Raw genomic sequence first — 24,251 nt, 5'->3', positions numbered from 1 at the left:
ATGGAAAAGGTAAGTGGGACAGCAAGAAAGACATACTAAAATTATTAAGAAAGTATCCTGAGTTCAAAAACACGTTAATATTTTTAGCCAACACCTTTCACAGGGAAGTTTGCTGTCATCTAAAGCTGTCAATTCCCAAAATAACTCAAATCGTACAAACTTTGTAAGACTATGCTTTTTACGTTTGTTTCCTACTTGGTCTTCTTTTATTTATTTATTTTTTTATGTTTAAGGAGGCTTCACGTCCAGCATAGAGCTCAACACAGGACTTGAACTCACAGCCCCAAGATCAAGACCTGAGCTGAGATCAAGTTGGATGCTTAGCCACCCAGGCACCCCAGTCTTCTTTCAAGTGCTGTCTTTTCACTGATTTCTTGTATGTACAGCCGACCCTTGAACAACACAGATTTGAACCGTACAGGTCCACCTACACGTGCTTTTGTTTTATAAACACATCATAGGAGTGTAGATGTGTTTTCTCTTCCTTGTGATTTTCTTAATAGCATTTTCTCTCCTCTAGCTGACTTTATTGTAAGAACACAGTACATAACACATATAGCATACAAAATACGTATTAATCAACTGTTTACATTATTAGGAAGGCTTCTGGTCAACAGCAGGCTATTAGTAATTAGGTTTTGGAGGAGTCAAAAGTTATATGCAGATTTTTGATTTTGAGGGGGTCAGCACCCCAACCCGCATACTGTTCAAGAGTCAACTGTAAAAACTGTAAAACTTTCGGTTCCTGTGTTAAACCCCATCTGATTGTAAGGTACTAACTAGATCCTATGTCCCAATATTTTAAGGTTTTTTGTGTTAATATGCATGAGGGACATTAGTCTGTACTTGTGATATCCTCTCCTGATTTAGTTATCAGTTATGGGGGCTCAAAAAAAAAAAAAAAAAAAAAAAACCAACACTGGAAAGCATCCTCTCTCTTCTATTTTCTGATAGAGTTTGTTCTGGAATTCATATTATTGCTTCTTTTAATATTCTATAAAATCCAACAGTGAAGTCATTTAAGTCTGGAGTTTTCTTTGGAGGAAGATGTTTGCTTATGAATTGTTTCTTTAATGAATACAGGACTATTTAGATTTTCTATTTCCTCAGGGCACCTGGGTGGCTCAGTAAGTTGAGTGTCCAACTTCAGCTCAGGTCATGATCTCACAGTTCGTGGGTTTGAACCCCATGTCAGGCTCTGTGCTGACAGCTCAGAGCCTCGAACCTGCTTCGGATTCTGTGTCTCCCTCATTCTCTCTGCCCCTCCCTCGCTCATACTCTGTCTCAAAAATAATTTTTTTTTAATAGATCTTCTATTTCCTCTAGTGTAACTTTTGGTAAATTGTGCTTTTCAAGAAATTTCTCCATCTCAACTAAGTTATCAAATTTCTTGGCACACAAGTGATTCATAATATCTCTTATCTTTTTTAATTTTTTAACATTTTTTCATTTTTTTGAGAGACAGAGACAGAGTGAGCGGGGGAAGGGCAGAGAGAGGGAAACACAGAATCCGAAGCAGGCTCCAGACTCTGAGCTGTCAGCACAGAGCCCAACGCGGGGCTCCAACTCACGAATGTGAAATCATGACCTGAGCCGAAGTCGAAAGCTTAACCGGCTGAGCCACCCAGGTGCCTCTCCCTTGACTATCATTTTAACGTCTGTAAGATATACTGTAATACTCCCTTCCTTCCTAATATTGGTAATCTGTGTTTTCTCTCTCTTTGCTCATGACCAGTCTTATAGGAGTTTGTCAATTTTATTAAGCTTTTCAAAGAACCAACTTCTAACTTTACTGATTTTCTCTACTATTTGCCTTTTTGATTTATTGATTTCTGCTAAATAAGCAGAAATCTACCATTTCCTTCTATTTTCTTCGGGTTTAACTTCTTATGTAGATTCTGATAGAGGAAAGAGATCATTGATTTCATACCTTTCTTCTCCTCTAACATAGTCATATAAAGCTATAAATTTCCTTCAAAGGACTCAAATAGTTGCACCTCATAAATTTTGGTATGTTCTTCCATTCCTCACTTCAAAATATTTTCTAATTTCCCCATGATTTCTTCTTTGACTCATGGGTTAGTTGGTAGTGTGTTACTTTTCTGCTATTTGAGGATTTTCTAGATATCTCGTTGCTCATTTCTAATGTAATACCATACTAGTCAGTTGACGTATGTATACTCTATAAATTTCAATCATTTTAAATCCATGGAGACTTATTTTTATGCCCCAGCATATGGCCTATCTCAGTGAAGTTTCCACACTTGAGAAAAACGCATATTCTATTTGTTGGCTGTAGTGTTTTAGAGATAACAGACAGGTCTAGGTGGTTGGTGGTGTTTAGATCTTCCAAATCATTATGGGGCGTTTTTTGGTTTTTGGCTTGTTTTTGTTTTTTAAATTTTTTTATGTTTATTTATTTTTGAGACAGATAGATAGAGTGCAAGCAGGGGAGGGGCAGAGACAGACAGGGAGACACAGAATCCAAAGCAGGCTCCAGGCTCCAAGCTGTCAGCACAGAGCCCACCACGGGGCTCGAACTCACAAATGGTGAGATCATGACCTGAGCTGAAGTCGGACGCTTAACGGACTGAGCCACCCAGGCGCCCCTGTTTTGGTTTTTGGTCTTTGGTTTATTTGCTCTATCAGTTAGTGAGAGAGGAGAGTTAAAAGTCTCCAGTGGTGACGGCGAACCTGAACAGTGCTCCCTTTAGTTCTACACGATTTTGCTTCACGTGTTTGGAGGCTGTGTTACCGGGTACCGTGCCCAGAAGAGCTAGCACGGCTGGCCCAACTGTGTGCTCTGAAAGGTGGGTCCACGAGGCTGGCCCTTGGCTGGAGGCTGGGGGTTCCCGTCACTCTACCGATCACGGCGTACTTTGCCTACGCTGTACAAAGTGGTTTATGCTGAACACCTGCTTTCCTGCTGGGAGTCTGTGATCTGGGAACCCGCTAGGCAGAAGATGCCCACCTGACCAGTCCCCAAAACGTCCGGAGCCTCTAACAAGCTTCCTTGGCTGGGAACGTTTCACACGTGTGGTCATGACTGTTGTTGGAAGAACTGAATGCACCCTGTGGGGCTCCACTGGCAGAGCACCCCTGAAGCATGTGCCTGCTCCCACACTTTCCCCCACATGCCTTTCCCATGGCTGATCCTGCTCCGTATCCTCTCACTGTAGTAAATCTTTCCTGGGAGACAGACCACGTGCCGAGCCATGGGAGTCCTCCCAATGAATCACTGAACCTGAGGGTGGTCTTACAGGCCCCAAGAGAGGCACATACACATTTAGGACTGTCATATCTTCTTGACTGCCATCATGATAATGAAATGCCCCTCTAGGGGAGCCTGGGTGGCTCAGCTGAGCTTCTGACCCTTGATTTCAGCTCAGGTCACCATCTCACAGTTCATCAGTTCAAGCCCCGCATCTGGCCCTGTTCTGACAGTGCAGAGCCTGCGTGGGAATCTCTCTCTCTTTCTCTCTCTCTCTCTCTCTCAAAATAGACAGAAGGAAAGAAGGAAAGGAAGGAAAGGAAGGAAGAAATGCCCCTTTATCTCTGGTAATACTCTTCACCTTGAAATTGACTTTATCTGACGTCAGTACAACACAAAGATTTCTTACGGGGTTTACATGGCCTATCTTTTCTCCATCCTTTTACCGTCACACACACAGTTCAGGTCTTTCTGTTTAAAGCACGTTTTTTTTATAAACAGCCTATAACTGGGTCTTAAACAATAACTTCTGACACGTGACTCTGAATCAGGAATCCCACTTATAGGACTCATTCTACAGACACATGTGTACATGAAAAAAAAAACACGTAAATGAAGTTATTATAGCTGTATCTGTGACAGCAGACAACTGAAAGAAACTCTATGTGTTCATCAATAAGGGACTGAAGAAATAAATGCAGAATCATCCAAAGAAATACTATGTTGTCATAAGAGAGAATGAAGTTCTTCACGTGATGACACGAACATCTGTAAGACCTTGCTAAGAATCTTTTTAAAGCATAAAATACAAGCGTATTTACTCGTTGCGTTTGCTTACAATTTCTGGAAAGCTACACCAAACAACAGGTCCTGCCGGCTGTGTCCAGGGAGGGACACTGGGGCCTCAGGGACTCCGTGGAACGATACACTTTGCTGGCGTACCCCAGTGAATTCTGAACAACGGCAATCACCTTTCCAAAAATAAATACAAGTAAACGAAATAAAATGGGACAATGAATAAAATCTCCTTGGTAAAACTCCTAGGAGACAGTGCCGTCACTGACTTGTGCGCTCCTATGAGGCAGAGCCGCCTGGCTGTCTGCCCCGCCGCCGGCCGCCTAGAGCCGGGCGTCCCTCACAACCGGCTCCGCTGGTCCCCGATCGCCTCCTCTTCTGACGACCCGGCTTCGGGACAAAGCAGGCCGGTACAGGAGAGTGCCGGGCGGTACAGCTGGGGGAACAGCAGCTACCGCGGTGCCAACGCGGAGGCCGCACAGAGCAGGCGCTGGATCAAAGGGCCTGGAGCCGGAGGGTGTGGGCGCCTTCGCGGGAGTGAGCTCTTACAGACCCAGCCCCCCAACGACTTGGACATGGAGAATCGCTCTACCAGCTCCAGGACCACCTGCGGAGGAGGACAGGGCCTTGCCAGGCCAAACCCTACAAAAAGTCACATGCTCACACTGGCAGGTCTGGATCCTTCCCATGCACCCCACTGGGCCTCACTGGAAGCCTCCAATCATGTGACTGTCTCGCGGGCAGCGCAGAAGCACCAGCTTCTCCCCAGGTTCCCTGCCCCGGAAGGACACGGACGCCTGCAGAGCCACGGAGCAAGGGCCCGAGTGTGCAGACGGCCGTGGTACGTCCAGGCACACGGCTTCTGCCAGGATGCCCGGAGCTCTGCCCCGGCAGCTCTAAGTGCCAGGCTGCAAGCGGGCGGTGTTGGATCGTGCACGAGCCCACCTCCTGCAAATATGCTGGCTCAAGGGACCCAAGAAAAATCAGATTACCGGGGTTTTAAAACTGCTCCACTGTGGGCAGAAGAAACCTTTACCCGGTGTCAAAAGTGCTGACCGAGTCGCTGAATCAGGTATTCTCTTTGCTGATGGGCCACTTTGCCTCCAAATACTGCCAAAGCCCGAGGTAATGGGTACAGTGGTAAGACTCAGATAAATAAGTGAAAATCGATATCCTCTCAGCTGGAACAGTAACGCCATGCAGTTAACAACAAATAGCAAATTTCTTTACCTGCTTAATTAGCGGCCCCTCAAGCCACTTCAGGACACACTGAAACGCAGTCGATTCCTTTATAGGCTGGCGTGCTCTCTGTGGGTGGGGAGGGACCAGCACGTTTTGGTCAAAAATCCTGAGCCAGTCTTTCATCCTGCCAGTCTGAGGATGACTCGGGCCTCTAGGATTACCTGCGTGATTTGTGTTTAAATAAATAAAGGAGTTTTAAGGGCCACGGTGCTCAGAGCAATTCTGAAAGTCTCCTACCTCCCACCACACCATCCCCAAAACCCACCCTCCGCCACTCCTCCCTCCGAACCCCATGCTGCTTTCCCCGGGGTTAACATGCCCCGTCTCGCTCCGGATAGCCTCTCCGTCCTTGCTGTCCTGACCCAACTACAGCATGACTAGGCTGGCCTCAGCCAGTGACTGGTATAGAGACAGGCACATGCAGGGCTGCTTTGTACAGTTGCAGAGGTTGAGCACTACACAAGAGTGCCAGGCCTTGGGGACTAGGGCCGTCTTGGAAGGGACTAGGAGGCATGACCCAGTCAGAGCCAACGAGATGCAAATCTCACAGCTTCTGCTGCTCCTATTGAGAGAAGGAAATACTCTTTTCTGCAGCCCTTAAAGCAGAGAGGTCATCAGTGTGAAGCTGTCAGGGGTCACCACGGGAGCAGCTTCCGTGAGACACACATGGAAAAAGCAAGCAGAGCAAAAGGACCAGTGGGTCTACGTGTCATGGTAAGAGACCCTAAAGCCACCCAGGACAGCTCAGCTACATGGGCAGTCCCTTGTTGCCAAAGCCGATTTGGGACAGGTTTTGAGTGCTAAGAGCTTCTTTGGGGACCTGGCTCATCGAGGATGTCACCCGCCTTCCGGGCAGACAGGGATCTGAACCTTCTCTAGAACTGTCAACCTTCCAGCTGACACAATCTTGGCTTTGATAAGAGGCTGAATCCTGTACACTCAAATGACAAGCAAGATAGGGCAGTGATCTGGTCTCCTAAGACAGTGGTTCTCTAAATGTGGTCCCCAGACGCTGCGGTTCCCTGGGGTTGTCAAGGGCTCCACAAGGTCTAAAATACTTCCACAACATTCAGATGTCATGGGCCTTTTTCTCTGTATGGACAATTTGTGCTGATGAAGCCACGGCAACAGTGGGCGAAGCTGCCAGGGCCTCAGGGCGCCCCAAGGCAACAGCACCAAACCCTTCGGGCCGCTGGGTGTTCTTCACCACTCACAGCAGAAGACACGGAAGCTTCACTTAAGAACGTCTTTGGTTGGGGGGCCTGGGGGACTCAGTCGGTTGAGCGGCTGGCCGACTTCGGTTCAGGTCATGATCTCGCAGTTCGCGAGTTTGAGCCCCACATAGGGCTCTGTGCTGACTGCTCGGAGCCTGGAACCTGCTTCGGATTCTGTGTCTCCCTCTCTCTCTGCCCCTCCCCGCTCACGCTCTGTCTCTCTCTCAGAAATAAAAATGTTAAAAAATTTTTTTTTAAATTTTTTTAAATGTCTTTGGTAAAGCTGTCAAAACCACCACTTCTTGGCCCTTGAGTACACACATTTCTAATATTTTGTGATGATGTGGGAAATCCACAAAAAAGCCCTTCTGCTACAAAATGAAGGGTGATGGTTGGCTCGGGGTCAGCTGGGCATGATCTGTGCACCGTGCGGGGGACCAGCTGCTTCTGTCACTCAGCAGCACCGTTTTTACTAAAAGACCAGCTCAGAGACAAACCGTGCTCATTTGAACTTGGGCACCTTGCAGACAGACAGACGTGAACAAAATGAGTCTGTCACTTCAAGGAAAACTTGTAAGAATTGAGCTTTCAGGCAAAAATCAGAATCGGGGAAATCGGTATCCTCCCCCGGGAACCTGACAGCTTCCAGCTCCTTGAAGGTTTTCCTGAGATGGATGGTGACGGTAAGGAAAGGGATCTTTTGAAACTGTAGGATTAAATCTGCGCTGTTTAGAAGAGGAGCCTACCTTAGAACCAGTATTCTCCTAGCGTGCAGGGCCTAACAATATAAAAGCCTGCACGTGTAAAAGACCCACCCAAAGTACAGGACAGACCAAAGGACTGTAAGTACCAGAGTATGACAAGTTCACTGGCAGAGTGTCAAACTCTACTTGGCAACAAACGTTCAAGAAACTACCACTTTTTTGGGGCGCCTGGGTGGCTCAGTCGGTTAAGCGTCCGACTTCAGCTCAGGTCACGATCTCACGGTCTGTGAGTTCGAGCCCCACGTCGGGCTCTGGGCTGATGGCTCAGAGCCTGGAGCCTACTTCTGATTCTCTCCTTCTCTCTCTCTCTCTCTCTCTCTCTCTCTCTCTCTTTCTCTCTGCCCCTTCCCTGCTCAAACTCTGTCTCTGTCTCTGTCTCTCAAAAACTAAAATAACGCATTAAAAAATTGTCTCTTGGGGCGCCTGGGTGGCTCGGTCGGTTAAGCATCCAACTTCGGCTCAGGTCATGATCTCACGGTCCGTGGGTTCGAGCCCCGTGTCGGGCTCTGTGCTGACAGGTCAGAGCCTGGAGCCTGTTTCAGATTCTGTGTCTCCCTCTCTCTGTGACCCTCCCCTGTTCATGCTCTGTCTCTATCTCAAAAATAAATAAATGTTAAAAAAAAAAAATTAAAAAAAAAAAAAAACTACCACTTTTTGGTGAAGCACCAGAGGAGAACATCCCTAATTTTTACCCAAACACTCCTCCCTTCTGAGTGAGGCCAAGTTTCTTTCAACGACTGCGACCAAAACAACATAGCTCAACAGGTTCAAAACAGAAATCTGTATGAGACCCAGCTGCCTAGTAACCCAGACGTTAAAAAAAATTTACGAAAACAAAACCACCCCTCTTCCTGCTAATTTTTTTGTTCTGGGAAAACAGTTGGCTTTCATAAAAAAAAAACACACTTCAGGCTAACACGTAACAGGTCTATCGCTATCTTTAAATGAACAATAGCATTGTTGACATTTCTCAGTTTTCATTCCTAACATGGTAAATCCTGGTAGATGTTAAGCTCCTTGGAGTCCTCAACGATTTTGTAAAGCATGAAGGGCTGTTCTAGCGGGACCCAAAGGACGAGGGCTTTTGTGCAGCGTGTGGGGAGCAGAGCCCACAGAGCACAGATGTGACTGGCCTGAGATGCTCTCCCACACCAGAGGGCCCGGGGAACGGAGCCCTGTCCCTCCACGGGAGTGCCCCCCACCCCGGAGTCCCCTCCCCACACACACAGGCAGACATCCACCCCAGCATCCAGATCTGGGCGGTTCCCGAGCGGGACAGCATGCATGCATTGGGGTCCTTGTCCTGCGTTACTTTGGTCTGCACGATACCCCGTTTTAAGGAATGACCCTCCCGACCCCATGTGTGGGAAGGCCGCCCACGATTACGGGCAGAGCGCTCCAGTGGCACACTCACAGGTGACATGTGACCCACGGTGTGCAAACCACCATCTCCCCTGGGACTCCAGCCACGGTTCCCTCTGGAGAGGCTGTCTCTGCTCAGGAGACAGGAGCTGCCCAAGCCAGCTGGGAGCCCCAGGGGCCGCCTGCCGCTCCAGGGAGAGCCCGAGGTCAAGGCCAGCCCAGGGGAGACTGGCGGAGATGGGGGTGGGGAGGACCCAGACCTCCAGGTGGAGACAGGCTGACGAAAGGCAGCCCCACTCCCACCAGAGCTGAGTTGTCAGGAAAAGCCCTTGAAGGCTTTCTGTGCTAAAGAATTGCCCCCAAAGCTGTCCCTGTCCTAATCCCCAGAACCTGAGAAATGTGTGACTTCACATGGCAAGAGGGACTTTGGGGGCATGATTAATTAAGCTAAGGACCTTCAGGTGAGGAAAGTGCCCTGGACTCCATAGGCGGGCCTGGTGGGGGACCCAAGAGGGTCAGAGGGAAGCTCAGGTGACCACAAAGCAAAACAGATCCTCCCCCACAGCCCTGCCCACACCTCGACTTCGGCCCAGTGAGACGGACCGTGGACTTCCGACCTCCAGAACTGAAAGAGAAGAACTCTGTGTCGTCCTGAGCCACCCAGCACGTGGTACCATTACAAAAGCCACAGGACACACAGGTGCACTTCTGAGCAGCAGAGGCCTGACACCCAGCAGGAGGGCCACCTGCCCAAGAGACCTTCTGGGAGGCTCCCAGGGCCAGCTGCTGGGCTTCCCACGGGCACGGCTGCCACCTGCCCTGTACTGGCCAGCCACCTGCATAAAGGGATCTATTTTCCCGTGTCCTTGGTACCTGGCTCATCATCAGAACTCAAAAAATTTTCATAAAATCTAATTGAAGTCTCAATAAAGTTGACTCCCAAGCATTTTTTTTTTTTTTTTTTTTTTTTAGGGAAAACGTCTCCCCGTGCACTTGTTATAAAACTGGGACATTGGGGCGCCTGGGTGGCTCAGTCGGTTAAGCAGCCAACTTCGGCTCAAGTCATGATCTCACAGTCTGTGAGTTCGAGCACCGCGTCAGGCTCTGTGCTGACAGCTCAGAGCCTGGAGCCTGTTTCAGATTCTGTGTCTCCCTCTCTCTCTGACCCTCCCCCATTCATACTCTGTCTCTCTCTGTCTCAAAAATAATAAATAAACGTTAAAAAAAAAATTTTTTTTTAAACCGGGACATTAATTCATACCGAGCGAGCGCCGCGGCAGCCTGAAGCTCGCCGTGTAGGAAGGCCTTCCTGCCTCAGGTAAAGCGTCGCCTCTGAATGGGGCCTCTGCACGCTGCCTGTAGTGCCTGCCCAGCTCTGGGGCCGTGCCCCCCTTGCAGGCCACTGAAGACCCTGCCCACTTGGCCCAGATTCCTGACCGGGCACCTCCTTCCCCTCCTGCCGGCGACCGCACTTGGCCGGCAGGTGCTGAGGAACACTCGAGTTCTGGTCCACCTGGCAGGGAACGCGCATCCACGGGAGTGCCCCCGGCACAGCAGGACCCACACCGGGCAGAAAGGCATCTGCTCTGAAGGGAACAGCCACCCAACCAAAACAGTGAGCTGGGCAGGTGGAGGTAGACAGCAACAGTCCGAGTGGTTGGTGGAGGGAGAGAGGACACTGGAGACACAGGCTCCTGGGGGTGGAGACCAGGCAGGCACAGAACTCTCCCCTTCCTCCCAACCCCCACAGAACAGCTGCCACCTGACCCTCCCCCACTCCACCACCCCGCTGCCTTTGCTACAGTCCCTCATAGATACCATGACCTCTCTCTGCTCCCCTCAACACACATACACAAGACCCCTAGAAAACCCACACACATCCTTAGAAGTCAGATCCAATGCCATTTCCGCAGGGTGAGCACCCCCAGCCCCCTCCAGTGGCTCCCCCACAAGAGAGCCTGTCACAGAAGTCACCAGGCTCCCTCTCTTGTCCTGCAAGACTGAGCTCAGTGAGGTCAGGGCTAGGTCCTCAGTGAAAATCTTTCCAATGATGAAGTATAATTAAATTGTGCCATGCAGGAATCAAGACGGCTACAGAGGAAAGACAGAAGGACCTCTGGGGTTGGGGGAAACAATAAAGAGAAAACGTCGAGGGCTCCATGCTTTGAGCCTAGGGAAAGGGCTCTCTGGGGGAAAAACCATACAAGAAAACGCACCAGTTTTCACGAGTTCCCACAGTGAGCTGGGCCCTCTCAAGCCTTTCCAAGTGTGTTATTCCAGCAACTGTGTAGATAAATATCACTGATGAGGAGGGTGAGACTCAGGTTAAAGGGCCAGGCCAAAGTCACACAGCTGGTTGTATATGACCATTACAATCGAAGCCAATGAGACACCAGCCGAGGACCCAGGCTTACCCCCACTGCCCTCAGGCTTCAGGGAAGTCTCCTGCCCTCCCTGCATCTGTCTCCCACCTGTAAGATGAGAGGGCTGGGAGGTTTCCTAGAGGGCTCTGCTTCTGCTCACCTATTCCGTTCCAGTGCATGCAATGGTGAAGACCCGCCAAGTGCCCTGTTGTTAATCTAAAAATCCGGGGCACCTGGGTGGCTCAGTCAGTTGAGCATCTGATTCTTGATTTCAGCTCAGGTCATGATCTCGCAGTTCGTGAGTTTGAACCCCATGTCCGGGCACCGACAGCATGGAGCCTGCTTGGGATTCTCTCTCTGCCCCTCCCCCACTCTGTCTCTCTGTCTGTCTCTCTCTCAAAAATAAACTTAAAAAAAAAAAAGAATCTAAAAATCCAGTGGGAGCATGAGTGAGCAGCACACAGAAGATGAGCCTAATCAAGTCTCTGTTTTTGTTGGGGAGAGGGGGGTGAGGGGACAGAAAGAAAAGGGGGCTTGGGCGCTGAACAGGGTAAGCTGGGAGAGTTTCCCGATGGTTCACCAGAGAAAGACGGGCAGGAGCCACGAGGTGCTGTGCAGGCAGAGGGAAGCTTCTTTCCAAGAAGTGAACAAGATTTGGGGTGCCTGAGACCAAAAAGCTTTGGCAAGGTTTTCTGGGAGCAAGTGAGGTCTAGTTAAGCGCTGCCTTGAATTTGCTCATTCAAGCAATCTTCTTTGCATACCTACCACGCGCCAGGGCCTGGAGACACCGCCCTGAATGTAGCAGACCAGCTCCCTGCCCTCACCGGATGGATCTGGTGTGAAGCAGAAAGACAGGAGGTAAGTTAGCACACAACGAAGGCAGGGTGCGATCTATGAAAATGACAGAGGTGGTGAGGGTGCAGCGAGCTGGGATGGAGACTGGGTTGGAAGTGGAGCCGGCTGTCCACAATCACAGGACGCTCGCAACACGGAGACCCAACCGCTCTGAGAATGCAGCGGTCTTCTACGGAGACAGGCGGTGGAGACATGTGCACAGGTGGGGCCTCTGACTCATTAGGAGCGCTTAGGAGAGCAAGCATGCGGGAGGGGCCCAGGTGGTCAGCTCTTAAGTCGGTCAGGAAGTCAGCGACACGGACAGCGGAAGGGAAGGCAGGACCAGCAGGGCAGACAGAACCTCCTGCAAGAGCCAGAGTCTCGCAATCTCCGCTGGGCGGCGGCTCTGGGATGCGCCAGCAGGGGATGAGGGCCCGACCCGGGAACAAACACCCTGCAGGAGTCCCCCACTGCTGTCCGGCCGGGGAAGGGCAGCGGGACGCCGAGTGCAGTGGGCCTACGTCCATCAGGGTCTCAGCAAAGCCCAGGTCGTCCGCACCGCGCTCTCGTCTTAAGCCGAGCGGCTGCTGACGGACGCCAGGGCCAAGGGCAGAGGGCGCGCAGGGTGAGCCCCAAGGAGCCCCACTGGAACCCCGGGCCGCACCAAGGGTCAAGACAGGGGGTGGGATGCCACTGACGCGGGCTCCCTGTCTCCGCGGAGGGACGCACGGAGCACCCCTAGCCCGGGCCCCAGCCCGCTCCGCCGCCCGCAGCGCCCCGGGCCCCGTCCAACCTCCCCCGCGGCGCCAGCCAGCGTGGTTCCGCCCGCCGCGGACTGCGTTACCTAGGAGACGGGCCCGCCGCCCGCCGCGGCCGTGCCCGGCGCGCCGAGGCCCAAGCTGTTGAGGAAGTGCCCCCACGACCGACCCAGAGCCCCGCCGGTGCCCTCGGGAGCCCGCCGGAGCCGCAGGCCTAGAGGACAGAGGACCCGCAGAGGGTCGCCCCGTCCGCCACCACCGCGGGAGTAGCCTCGGCAGGCGGCGCGCCGCGCGCTCGCGCCCGGAGCCCGCCCCGCGTCAGCGTTGCTGGCAGGCCCGAGGGACCAATCAGAGCCCCAGTCCAGGAGCTCCGCTCCCGTAGCGCCAGCCAATCGGCGCAGCCGCGGGCCCGTCCTGATTTGCATGGCCGACGACCCCTTCAGCCAATTGGAATATGACTGGCGTGAAGTCCAACCAATGAGAAGACAGTAGAGGCGTGGCCCAGGGCGTCCCACGAGGTGAGGATGCTGCAGGCGGAACCTGGCCGAGCGAGCGGGATTCGGGGGCGCTAAAGTCGCCGGGGCAGGGCGGGAAGGAAGATCCGGAGCGGGGCACAGGATTCGGAGCTGGAGCCCCCAGGTGAGTGCAGGGGGACCCCGGCGGGCCGCGCTGGCCACCGCCGTGCGCCGGGAGAGCAGCGGCGGGCACCCGCGAGGCCCGCGCTGATTCTCCATCTCCTCTTCCACAGCGCGTCCCCGCGCCCGCCTCCGTCCTCACCTCCTCTCCAGCCGGCTCACCTCCTTCTCCATCATCTCCCTTCCCCCATCCCGCCCGACCTTTCAGCTCCCATCCCCGACCCCTGCCCCAAACTTCATCCCTCCCCTCGTCCGGGTGCCCTCCTCCCCACCTCTGCCCCCTCCCCTTCCTGCAGCCTCGCCTCCCCCTGCCCCCAGCCTTCCTTCCCATCCCTTCCCGCGGCCTCTGCGCAGCCCCATCCGAGCGCGCCTGGCCACGGACCTCCCCATCTCTCCTCCTTATTGCTTCTGAAGGCTCATCCTGCCTCTCTCTCCCGATCCTTGTCCCCATCCTCCCATCCAGTCTGCTCCCAGCCCCTACATCTCTCCCAGTGGGCGCTCTCCCCCCACCTTGCAGGTCCCCAGGTCCTTGGCACTTCCTTCCTGCACCAGTTCCTCGGGCTACCTACACACCCAACCCCACCCCACCCCACTCCACCCCGTGCCTAAGCCCCTTCCCCATCTTCAGCTTCTCTTCTTTCCCTACCTCCCTACCTGCTGCTGCTCCCGCAGGATGCAGAGACCCAGAAGCTGCACCGTTTCGTGCTGCGGTAGCAGCAGCCAGAGTACCTGCCCACCTTGCCACCCTCCCACCCAGTCACACCCTGGCTCCGCTCCTCCTGGCGCTTATCCTGGGGGATCCCGTGGGGGGACTGCGCTTCACCTAGAGCATCCTGGGGGGCTCCAGGTGGGAAGCCCCTTAGCACCCTTTCCTGCCTTCCTCCCTGGCCACCATCTCCCTCCCCACCCCACCCCCACTTTCCTGCTCAGCCTCACTTTGTGATTCAGCATTTTCGGGGTTGGTAACTTTCTTTGCCTCCTGGCCTGACAGAACTCGGCTGCGGGGCTGAAGGCTGGGGGTCTTGACCCTGCAGTTAGTTACAAGGGCCACCTTAGGAAAGAGACCCGAGCTGCCTGGTGGGGACATGGGTGGGGAGCAGGGGACCCGCCAGTGGGGGCTGCCTTCTCTCCCCCTCATTTGTCTGTCCTGTGTTGAACCGCATCCAAGGGGAGATGACATAAGTAATAGCTCTTGGGGAAATGGGCTATTAGCATTTATGGAAATTAATACATCCACATCCGAGGAGTGAGAACACCAAGTTCAGGCCACAGCTGTCCCAGGGTCTGTCGTTTCGGGGTTTCTTCTTTCTCTGCAACTTCTCCTCCCCCTCAAAAATGCCATCCCCCTTCCAGTGCCAAGAGCAAGCTCCCACTCTGCTAACACATTGCAGGGTTGGGGGACCTGCGTGTGGAGAGTCCCATCTGCCCTCCTGGTTGTTGCTTGGAAAAGCATCCACCTGCAGAGCCAGGCTTATGTGCAGTTCCTGGGCTCCTGCCCATGTGCTGTCTCAGCGAGGGGCCCAGAGGGCATTGGCTCCCCAGGTTGCGTCCATGGGAACGCTCCAGATCCACACCCAGCCTCAGTGGCCGTGATGGTGTTTGGGCTGCAGCTCGTTCCTGCCTGGAAAGCAACCCCGGGGGAGGCCTCCCGTATACAACTGAGGTTCAGCTGTTGTGTTTCTCTCTCCCCTGCCAGTTGCCAGACTCTGTAGACACTCCTCGGCACACCCCAGGACTGAGCCAGGCCGTGGGGGATGGGAGGGGGTTTATGAAAAATGTGAAGCCCAGGTCTTGTGCTCAAAACCCTTTGGGTCTGAATGTGGAGCCTGGTTGGGAAGAATTGGGCACAAAAGGAATTGCACACCACAGGTGTGGTGAAACGGGATAACGCTTCTTGCCTTGCGAGGGTCCCAGCCGGCCGTGCGCTCTGGGATCCTGAGGGACGAGTGAGCTCCGTGGACGGGGACAGCCTGAGAGGCTGGCTTTCTTTGCCAACGATCTCCAAATGATTCAGGAGGAAGTGAGTGGCACAAGTTTTGATTTGGCAGTTTCCGGTAGGGGCTCAGAGGGAGTGGGGGGGGGGGCGCTCCTCCAGACTTTCTGTTAGTTGGTGCTGGGTCCAAGGCAACCAGGCACCTCAGAGTGGCGAAGGAAGGCCTCCTCTTTGTTGGAACCTGTGTCACGCGTTTCGTTTCCGGGGACTCCGGCTGAAAGCAGCACGTGTTTAGTCCTTGACGACATTCTCAGTGACCTTCATGTCACCAAAGGTCACAGAGAAGAGTGATCTCCTGGAGTCCCTGAATAACAGGGCAGGGCAGTGGCCGCTGCAGGTGGCACTTGGGGAAGACAATCTCTGAAGGTGTGGGGGGCCAGAAACACCGAGCCTCCCTCCATCCCCTCTCCCAGCAGCCAGGGGGTCTCACCTCATAGAGGCGAAAGGTTTTGGCCATCTTCCCCCCTAAGGGAGTCCACGGAAGCCCAGAGGCAGACTTCTCCAAGGTCACTGAGGGCAGGGGTGGATCCAGACCCTTCACACCCCACTAATGGAAGCCCAGGTCGTCTTCCGCTCTCCCAATCGGAAGAAGCCAGCACCTTGTGATGTGCCCAACCATTGGATTCAGCTGCCCTTTGGTTAGGCCACTCTGAGATGTTGCTGACATGTATAGAGGAAACCAGTGCCCTGGGGTGTGTCTGAGTCACTGGGGAGCTGTTGTGGGGGGCGGGGGGGGGGAATGTCATCAACCACAGAGAATTCTAGTGATACCATCCTGCTTGGCCTGGCAGGACCCCAGAGCCAGGGCGCCATGGTTCCAAAGAGGTCATCAAAGAGAAGGCAAGGGGCCAAGGCACCTGGCAAGATGAAAAGAGAGAAGAGTCTTAGGTCATCCTGGGCCTGCACTTTGGACCTTGCTCTGTGACAGATCTTTGTAAATCACCCTACAAGGTGGGCTGGTTAGCCAGGATGGGGAAACTGGGGCACAGAAGGGTAGAAAGACTGACCCAGCCTCCTATCTCCTAAGGAAACCTTGATTCTGTTCCTGCTGTGCCAAGACTCTGAGACAGGTACCACCCCTCCCCCTTCCCAGCAAGCTCCGGAAATGCCGGAAATCCCCGCCGTCCCCCCCCCCCCACCCCGTGTGCCGCACACACACAGATGGGTCTCAGATCCACAGCAGGGTCACGGTTCAATCCCAGCTCCCAAGGGACATGGAAACCCACCCTTTTCACAAAGGGGAGCCTAACACACTCTGCCCTCCATTCACTCCAGGTCCTGCCTTTCTCTGGAGCACTCTGTGAACAGAGGTGGTCCTTGGCCGACCTCTCTTGGCTCAGCCACTTCAGGGGAGGAAGAGGGAACAGGGCCTCCCCAGGAGAGAGAGCACCCCTGGGACCAGATGGTGACCCACCTGGTCATACTGTCTCTGTGGGGTAGCTTGAGGCTTCCGTTCAGCCTGCCCTTGGCAGGTAGGAAGGAGAGTCTCCCTGCCGGGTGGGCGTGAACAGCCGCCGTGTCTTCTTACACTTTACCACTTCCTGTGGGGCTCAGCTGAGAGCTGGCCTCCCTCTCCCTGTATCTCCAGGATGAGCTCTGGGCCCAGTGCCCCCCAGCCATGAGGGTGCCCCACAGCCACACCCAGCTTTCTAACTCATAGCCCCACAGGATGTGGTCTCAGGAGGCTCTCCCTGCTCTGCCAAATCATCGCCACGTACTTAACCCTGGAGACCTTGGCATGCGTGCAGGCTTGTGTGTGTCCCTCGTAGCACAGCCAGTCCCCCAACACCTGTCTTGCCCACATCCCTGGCCCCTGCCTCCCTTGCCCTCCCCCTTGCAGCCAGCCTGCTTCTCTCTCACCCCAGCACACAGGCACCTGCAGAGTTGGCTCTCGATGTCTTGTGGGGCACAGATAAAATAAGATTGGGGCAAGAGAAGAAGCGGAAAGGGGGGACTATCTCCTCCAGCTTCATACCCATGCTGCAGACTCAGTTTGGTCATTTTCTCCACGGAGATCTTGGGCCCTGGCTGCTGGGCAGTCATCTTCCTGGAGGCTGAAAGCTAGGCAATGCCCTACTTCTCAGATCCCTGCCCCGAGTTCAAGACAGAGCAGCAAAGTGTTCGTCACTAGGCCAGTTTCCCCAGTAAACGAGCACATAAATACCGAGCACATAAAGACCCCTAAATACCAGGTCTTGTCCACAGGGCCCTCGGTCACCAGTCTGGCCCGTGGACCCTGGTGGGAAGTTAGCTCCGCATCTCCCTCAGTCTCTGGCTCTCGCCTTCTCAGCCATCTGGCTTCACTCTCTTTCCGGACTGGCGAAACGAGACTATGTGAGTAAAAGCATAGGGACGATACATGTCTCCTAGCAGGGTATCCGGTCAACATCAGCTACCCTGCCACCTTCCACTTCTAGTCACAGACGGGGTCCAAATGATCGCCCTACCTGGAGCCCAGGGGGCTCCCTGGAAGGCTTGAGCAGTGACTCGGGTCCCCTTTTGAGTGACTTCATGATCCCCCCCAGGGCTGCTCAGAACGGGCCCAGCCGGCCACTTCCATGGGGAGGGGGTGCGGTCCTGTTGCCATTGCAGAGAAGAGCCTCTCTGTGAATGGAGGGACGCACCTCGCCCTGTCCTCCCTTACCTCAGGCCTCCTGGATGGCCAGGCCAGTCTGCCCGGCGCCTGTCTGCACGCCCGCCCACCCTTGCAGTGGGCACTGGGGGGGCTGCTGAGCCGCTGTCTGAGCGTACCCACTCCCCTTCACCGCGGCATGTTTCCATGTTCCCTCGGCAGCTGGGGGATCCTTCGGAGCAAACTCCAGCCCTGATACCCACAAGCTGTCAGATGCAGCCAAGGGCAGAAGGATCTAGAATTCTGCCTGCGAGCCATGCTTTCCTGAACGCTCTGTGGTGGCAGGGCCTCCCTGGGAACAGTGCCCTTCCCGCCCCTTCTAGATGGAAGAAAATCGGCTATACTAGAAGGCACGAGCAAGGAGTTTCTGATTCTCCAGCTTCACTGGTAGCTGTGCACACAGTGTGACTGCAGAGCGGGGAAGCAGGGGGCTCCGGGGGTCCCAGGGCTCCAGACGTGCCAAGGGCCATGGGCGCACACGCCAGAACCGCAGGGAGGGGCACCCGAAAACAGTCCCCCGAGGGTCCTGATGAGGCTCCATCTTTCGCCAGCACTGGTCCAGGGGTTCTGAGACCTCACTTTGAGAGACACTCCCAGCTTGTTGTGTTTATCGGTGAACTTGCGGCTCTCGCTTCTCCCTAAGGCAGCTCACAGGGAAGCTTCGGTCATTGGAGGCTCCGATGCCAAGGGCACCCTGGGGCTTCCTCGAGTCTCAGGAATGCGTGAAGCCCACTTCTCCAGGAGTGACCTGCTACACCTGTGTCATCTGTGACCTCAAATCCTGCTTTTATCTTGACAAGCGTGACAGGGTGTCATTGTCAGTAGCGTCGTGGTCCTCTCGGCATGTTGGTTGGTTGGGGATGCTGACGGTCCGTGCACTTGTCTGATGGAAGCCAGGCTCTACAGAGGAGCGGGCTCTGTCCCTCTGGTCTCACCCTGTGGCATCTCGCCTCCCCCATCTTGGTAGCCTGTCTCCCACCTCTGCTCCTGGCTTCTTCTCCCCGTCCCCCCAGCCCCGGGGGTATTGCCTTTCCCTCTCAATGAGAAGAAGGTATTTTTAGTCACCCTGGCCAGGCGGTGTTCAGGTGTCAGGGACAGGAGGCCCGGAGCCACCTCTGTCCCTTTGCTCCTACAAAGGACACATGATACCCAGAACAGAATTGCAAATCCCAACCCAAAACGGCCACCTTTCTTCAGGGCCACAGGCAAGCTTTGACTTTCCTGGAGCAGCAGACCCCTCCCCGTTTACACCTGTTGGAGAAGGGAGCCAGGGGTGACTGGGGGGGTGGGGAGTAGGGGGTCCCAGCTGCCCCGGCCAGGGCACTTTGGAGGCACCGGGTTGCCCCCTCACTGTGCTTCCCCTTCATGCTGAAAGATGGGTTTAGGAGAGGCCACCAGGGCGCGCGGGGCATCTGCTGGGGGACGTGCACCCACGGTCCTAACAAAAGGATTTGTTTGGATGAGATGCGTCCACCATCCCAGGCCTGATGTCACAGCCCGAGCAGCTGTGCTTGCCTGTAGGAGATGTCGTGCTCCCAACCCCAGCTCTGTGCAGGTACGGCCTGTGCCGGGAAGTTACCCGTTCCTTCGCTGTCCCAAAAAGGTGTGGATGAGGCCACATCGGCTGGGGGAGAAGATGTGGGGTCCGGGACACGTGGGTGCCCCTTGGGCCACAACAGAAGTGTCTTCAGGCCGGGCAGGTGCCACCAGACAGCGTGCATCCTATGTGGTCAGGAAGAGACGTGAGGCTGAAGCCAGAGTGTCAGGGGGACATAGGACGGGGCACCATTCTGGGCAGGGAGAGCTGCATACAGAAAGATCAGGGACGGGGTGCCCGGGGGCTCAGTTGGTTAAGTGCCCGGCTCTCGTTTTCCACTCAGGTCATGATCTCACGGTTCGTGAGTTCAAGCCCCACATCAGGCTCTGGGCTGACAGTACAGAGCCTGCTTGGGGTTGTCTCTCTCTCCCTCTCTCTCTCTGCGCCGCCGCCCCCCCCTCCCCCACTCACTCACTCTCTTTCAAAATAAATAAAGAAACTTAAAAAAAAAAAGTGCAGGGACAGCGAGAGGTACTGGCATGACCTCAGGGAAAGGACACTGGGCCAAACGAGGAAGCGTCTAGGGGTCTGCTCATCTTTAGAAGATGTTTCTTGACTCTTCTGTGGGGCTGAGCTGGGTCATTCATACAGCGTGGGGAGAGGGAAGCTGACCAGGTCCCATGAGCGCCCCCAGCCCTGCCTTGAGGGTCCCTCAGGTACTACCACCTTCCCAAACACGCACATTCACACAGCCCAGGCTGCATCTCACCCATGCTTAGAAGGTTCTGGCAAAGCCCACAGAGTGCCCCTGGGAGGGCTGCAGAAAAGAGGGTTTCTCCCTACCCTCCTGCAGGCTGGTAACCATGGTAACCGCTGGAGGTGCCCAGCCACCTGCTGGGCTGTATGGGTGTGAGGGCCTGGCTGGGCCCCATGGTATGCCCACGTGGGTCCCAGGGTAGCAGCCTGTGTGAACAGTAGGAGAGGGGGCGGCAGGTGCAGCCCAGGCTCTCACCCAGCACTCTGCACGCAAAGGCATCACAAGCCAGGGGGCCCTTCCCCCAGCCCCTCACAGAGACGAGGGCACCTGTCCCCCCGCTCGGGCAGAATCCCTGGTCTCTAACACAGCCCCAGTGTGAGCAGGCACTTTAACTAATACAGGGCTTTATTTCACTCGGCATTGCTTCTCCAGCCAGTGGGCGTCAGCAAAGTCCCTTCAGGCCCCTCAGTCTGGTGCCCTGTAGTCCAGCGACCCCATTTTAGGAAGAAGGAACCAAGGCTCGGGGAGGAATCCTACCTGTTGGCTCCTGACCGCTGACCTGTGTTGGGTCCCTGAGCCGCCTCGCTAGCCTCCTGTATGCCTCTGCACTCCATAGCGGCCATTGTGGCTGGTGTCTGGGCCCTCCTAGACCGTGTGCCCGCGAGGACAGGGCATGTCTGTGTCATCACCGCTGCAGCCCCCGGCTCAGCCCTCAGGGGGGACGTGCCAGAAGCAGGCTGTCAGCGACCGTCAGGAACAGTGGACACTCCCAGAAGGCAGGGCAGGGTGGACAATGGCACGTGGAGCTCCCGTTCGCCCAGCTGGAGGCACCCTCTGCCGAGCTGGGCACAGGTGCAAAAGCGTGGCCCATGGACCTAGAACGGTCAGAGAAGGGAACCCTCTGGGCAGAAACCGAACCTGTGCCATGGTCCCTGGGACCCCGCTCCATGCATTGGACCGTCCTTAGAGGAGGGGCCCACCCATCATGGGGGCTACTCTTGCAACCCCAGCCCAGGCCTTCCCGCTTCCTGAGCCAGACAGCCTGTGCCTCGTTCTCCAGGGAAATGCTCGTTTCCCTCTATGTGTTGGTGAAATTGCCTGGTGCCAGGGCATCGCCCCCCACTCCCCCCACATGGGCCCCAAGCGCACTCGCCTGCCCCGGGCTGACCTCACAGTCTCCCGAGTGCCCACAGTCCCTTGAAGCAGCACACTCCGTGCCTCGGAGGCCAGACTCACCACCCGACTCCCTCACGGCGTCCGTGCCCAGGGCTCAGAGCTGCAGAGACAGGTAAATGCCACCGTCCAGATGAGTCCGTGAGTTCCCCGTGGCTCAGGAATGAAGTCGCGCCTCCCGCCCTGGCACTGCCCTCCACCAGGACTGCTTTTGGGGCTCCCCTTCTGCCCACTCCTCCACCCCAGGAACCTCCAGAGGCCCCACTTGGAGGAGCTGAGCTGCAGCACACTCCCCACCTCATGGGCTCTGGGTCCTTAAGCTGAAACCATGGGACCAAGCCTGGGCTCCCTGGGGGCGGGCAGAGGCCACCCCCACTGCAGGCTCCCTCGTTTCTTCTCCCCCATACTGGCTACCAGCCAGCAGATCCTCCCCCGAAGTGTCTTACCCGCCACCGGATCCAGGGCACGATCCTGGCACACCCTGAACACCAGGCAGTGCCCCGGGGGGGTCAGGGCAGCCATGGCCTCTGGGCCTGGCACCCAGCCAGAGACGGTGGCACGTGGGGACTGAACCTGCGTGCTGAGACAGCTGCGGTCCTGGGGCCGGCAGCACCGGCTGATGGCCACAGCCTCCCTGCCGCCTGGCGTGTGAACCAACGGCCTCTGTCCTGCAGCCCCTCAGCCTCCCGGAACAGACCGCATGTTCAGTGCCCAGCGGCCAGGATGCCCCTCGTGTTTTTACAGCCAAGCCACTTAATTATGCGGAGATAATTCCTCCTAACTGCAGATACTGTCCCAGGGCATCCGGATTGAGTGGTCCCAGGTGGCAGGTAGAGAAGGCCATGGCCCCACCAGCAGATTTGCAGGGGAGCTAAGGGCCCGGCAGTTGCGGGGGGGGGGGGGGGGGGACCTGAATAGCTGACCGCCTTTTGTCGTGCTGTGAGAAAGAGCTGGCACTTCATCTGGATGTTGGAAGATGATGTTGATAGTGACATGGTGATGATGGGGATGATGGTGGTGGTGATGGTGATAGTGGGGATGGCGGTGGGGATGGGGGTGATGGTGGGGATAACAGTGGCGATGGGGATGGTGATGGTGGTGATGGGGAGGATGACGATGGGGATGGCGGTGGGGATGGGGGTGATGGTGGGGAAAACAGCGGTGATGGGGATGGCGATGGTGGTGATGGGGAGGATGGTGATGGTGGTGATGGGGAGGATGACGATGGGGGTGATGGTGGGGATGGCAGTGGCGATGGGGCTGGTGATGGTGGTGATGGGGAGGATGGTGATGGGGGTGATGGGGATGATGGTGGGGATAACAGTGGTGATGAGGATGGCGATGGTGGTGATGGGGAGGACGATAATGGGGGTGATGGTGGGGATGGCAGTGGTGATGGGGGTGATGATGGTGGTGATGGGGTGATGGTGGGGATAACAGTGGGGATGGGGATGGTGATGGGGATGATGGCGGTGGTAATGGGGATGGTGGTTATGAAGATAGTGATGGTGGTCACGCGATGGGGTTAATGGTGAGGATGATGGCAGCAACGATCGCTGTCACTGTCATTATTTGTACCAGAGCTGCCTTTGTCCAAGAACAGCCCTGCTCTTTGTCAGTCCCCTGGTTAAACCTGGCACGCATTTGCTCTTAATCCTCCAGCCACCCCAGGATTGGGTAATATGATTCTCTGCGCCTCACGGGGGAGAACAGGCACCATGCCTCCCTCGGGTCATGCAACCAGAGGACGGAGCTAGGATATGACCTCAGAGGACTCCCGATCCTGTGTCCCAGACCAACCTCGTGACAGGGCAGGTGCACACCCCTGGCCTCACTCCTGGTCTAGGGTCATCGGGATCCCTGGTCCAGGTCAGCATACAGGGAAACCCCAGGAAGGCGCCGCCCGGCCCCCAGCTGGCCACCCTTGCTCCAGCTCCATTGATGAGGAGGTGAGAACTGGCCCTGGCAGAGCACCACCCCCACCCCCGACCCTGTGGGATTCCCAGGCTGCCACCGGAGCCTTTCCCTGCGTTGTGCACACAGGCCGTCCTCACCAGAAAGGGGACTGAATCTGAAGCAGCAACAGGGTGGCTGGGAAGAGGGGCCCCTCCCCTGTCACCTGTCTGCTTTCCCTTCTGCCAGCGGAGACCTGGGAGCTCTCCACACTCCTCACCCAATTATGGGGGACGCTCACTGCCAGTGACTGCGTTACACCCTATTGGGTTTCCATCATTCACTTAAACATCATTTCCTTAGGGGGTTAGCGGCTGTAGTGAGGTTTGTGTGTGTCTAGGTTTATTTGCTCTCCTGAACCTCTAGGATATATTTAGAAGTAGGATTTCTGGATCCCAGGCTATATAGATCTGTATTACCCCGGTTGTTTCACTAGAAGATTGTGCCGTGTAGCCCAAAGTAGCAACATCTGAATGGAGTACCTTCATCGTAGTCTCACCAACAATGGGTATTCTCATTTGAAACTATTTTTCCCTGTGAATTATGATCACCAAGGCACGGCGCCTGGTGACTGTCTTTTGCGTAGCTCTTAATTCAGCAGAGCCTTTAATGGATGTGCTGGGCTAAAGCTGGCTTTCAAATTGCTAGTGTGGTGCTGCATGGGCAAGATATTAATCTTCCATGCCTCCGTCATGTGGTGCTAGGACCGTAATCCTCTTTGAAACCATTTGTTATTTATTCCTACAGCCCCCTGGAGAGCGGGGAGAGCCCCAGGAGGCTGCTCACAGATGCTAATGCAGGGAGAGCTGCAGAAATATCCCTGTAGACTCCCCGCCCCACTCCTGACCAGGGTGTGGAGCTAAGCCAGGGCTGGGGACACGGGGCTCCAGTGCCCCCCCCCAGGTGGTCTCCCCTCCCCCAAGAGAAGGCTGTTCCTCTGCCTCCCGTAAAGCCTACTGATATCGCAAGGCTTAAAGGGTTCGGTGGTGGGTATGTCAGTTTCCTAGGGCTCCCAGAACAAATTACCA

The 24,251-nt window shown here is 55.2% G+C and overlaps 1 protein-coding gene across 6 annotated transcripts in view; it reads right to left on the bottom strand.

Moving 5' to 3' along the window:
- The window catches only part of NPHP4 (nephrocystin 4), a 110,875-nt gene extending 98,023 nt beyond the window's left edge, over nt 1-12,852 (bottom strand). For 2 of the 6 annotated variants that reach the window (XM_019461201.2, XM_019461206.2), the window contains exons 1-3: nt 12,630-12,852; nt 11,717-11,784; nt 5,237-5,409 (exon numbers count right to left, since the gene is read on the bottom strand). In XM_019461201.2, the coding sequence (XP_019316746.2) occupies nt 5,237-5,371 (135 nt within the window). In that variant the 5' untranslated portion in view covers nt 5,372-5,409; nt 11,717-11,784; nt 12,630-12,852. Of the gene's footprint in view, nt 1-5,236; nt 5,410-5,796; nt 5,899-11,712; nt 11,785-12,629 lie in introns of all 6 variants that reach the window. The other 4 variants (XM_019461203.2, XM_019461202.2, XM_019461205.2 and 1 more) reach the window with 4 other exon arrangements.
- Between the last annotated feature and the right edge of the window lie 11,399 nt (nt 12,853-24,251).

The sequence above is a fragment of the Panthera pardus genome, unplaced genomic scaffold (assembly GCF_024362965.1).
Source record: "Panthera pardus isolate Hobbes unplaced genomic scaffold, ASM2436296v1 HiC_scaffold_11, whole genome shotgun sequence".
Lineage (NCBI taxonomy): Eukaryota > Metazoa > Chordata > Mammalia > Carnivora > Felidae > Panthera > Panthera pardus.
Note: the sequence above shows the minus strand (reverse complement) of the source record. Positions and strands in the feature narration are given on the sequence as shown.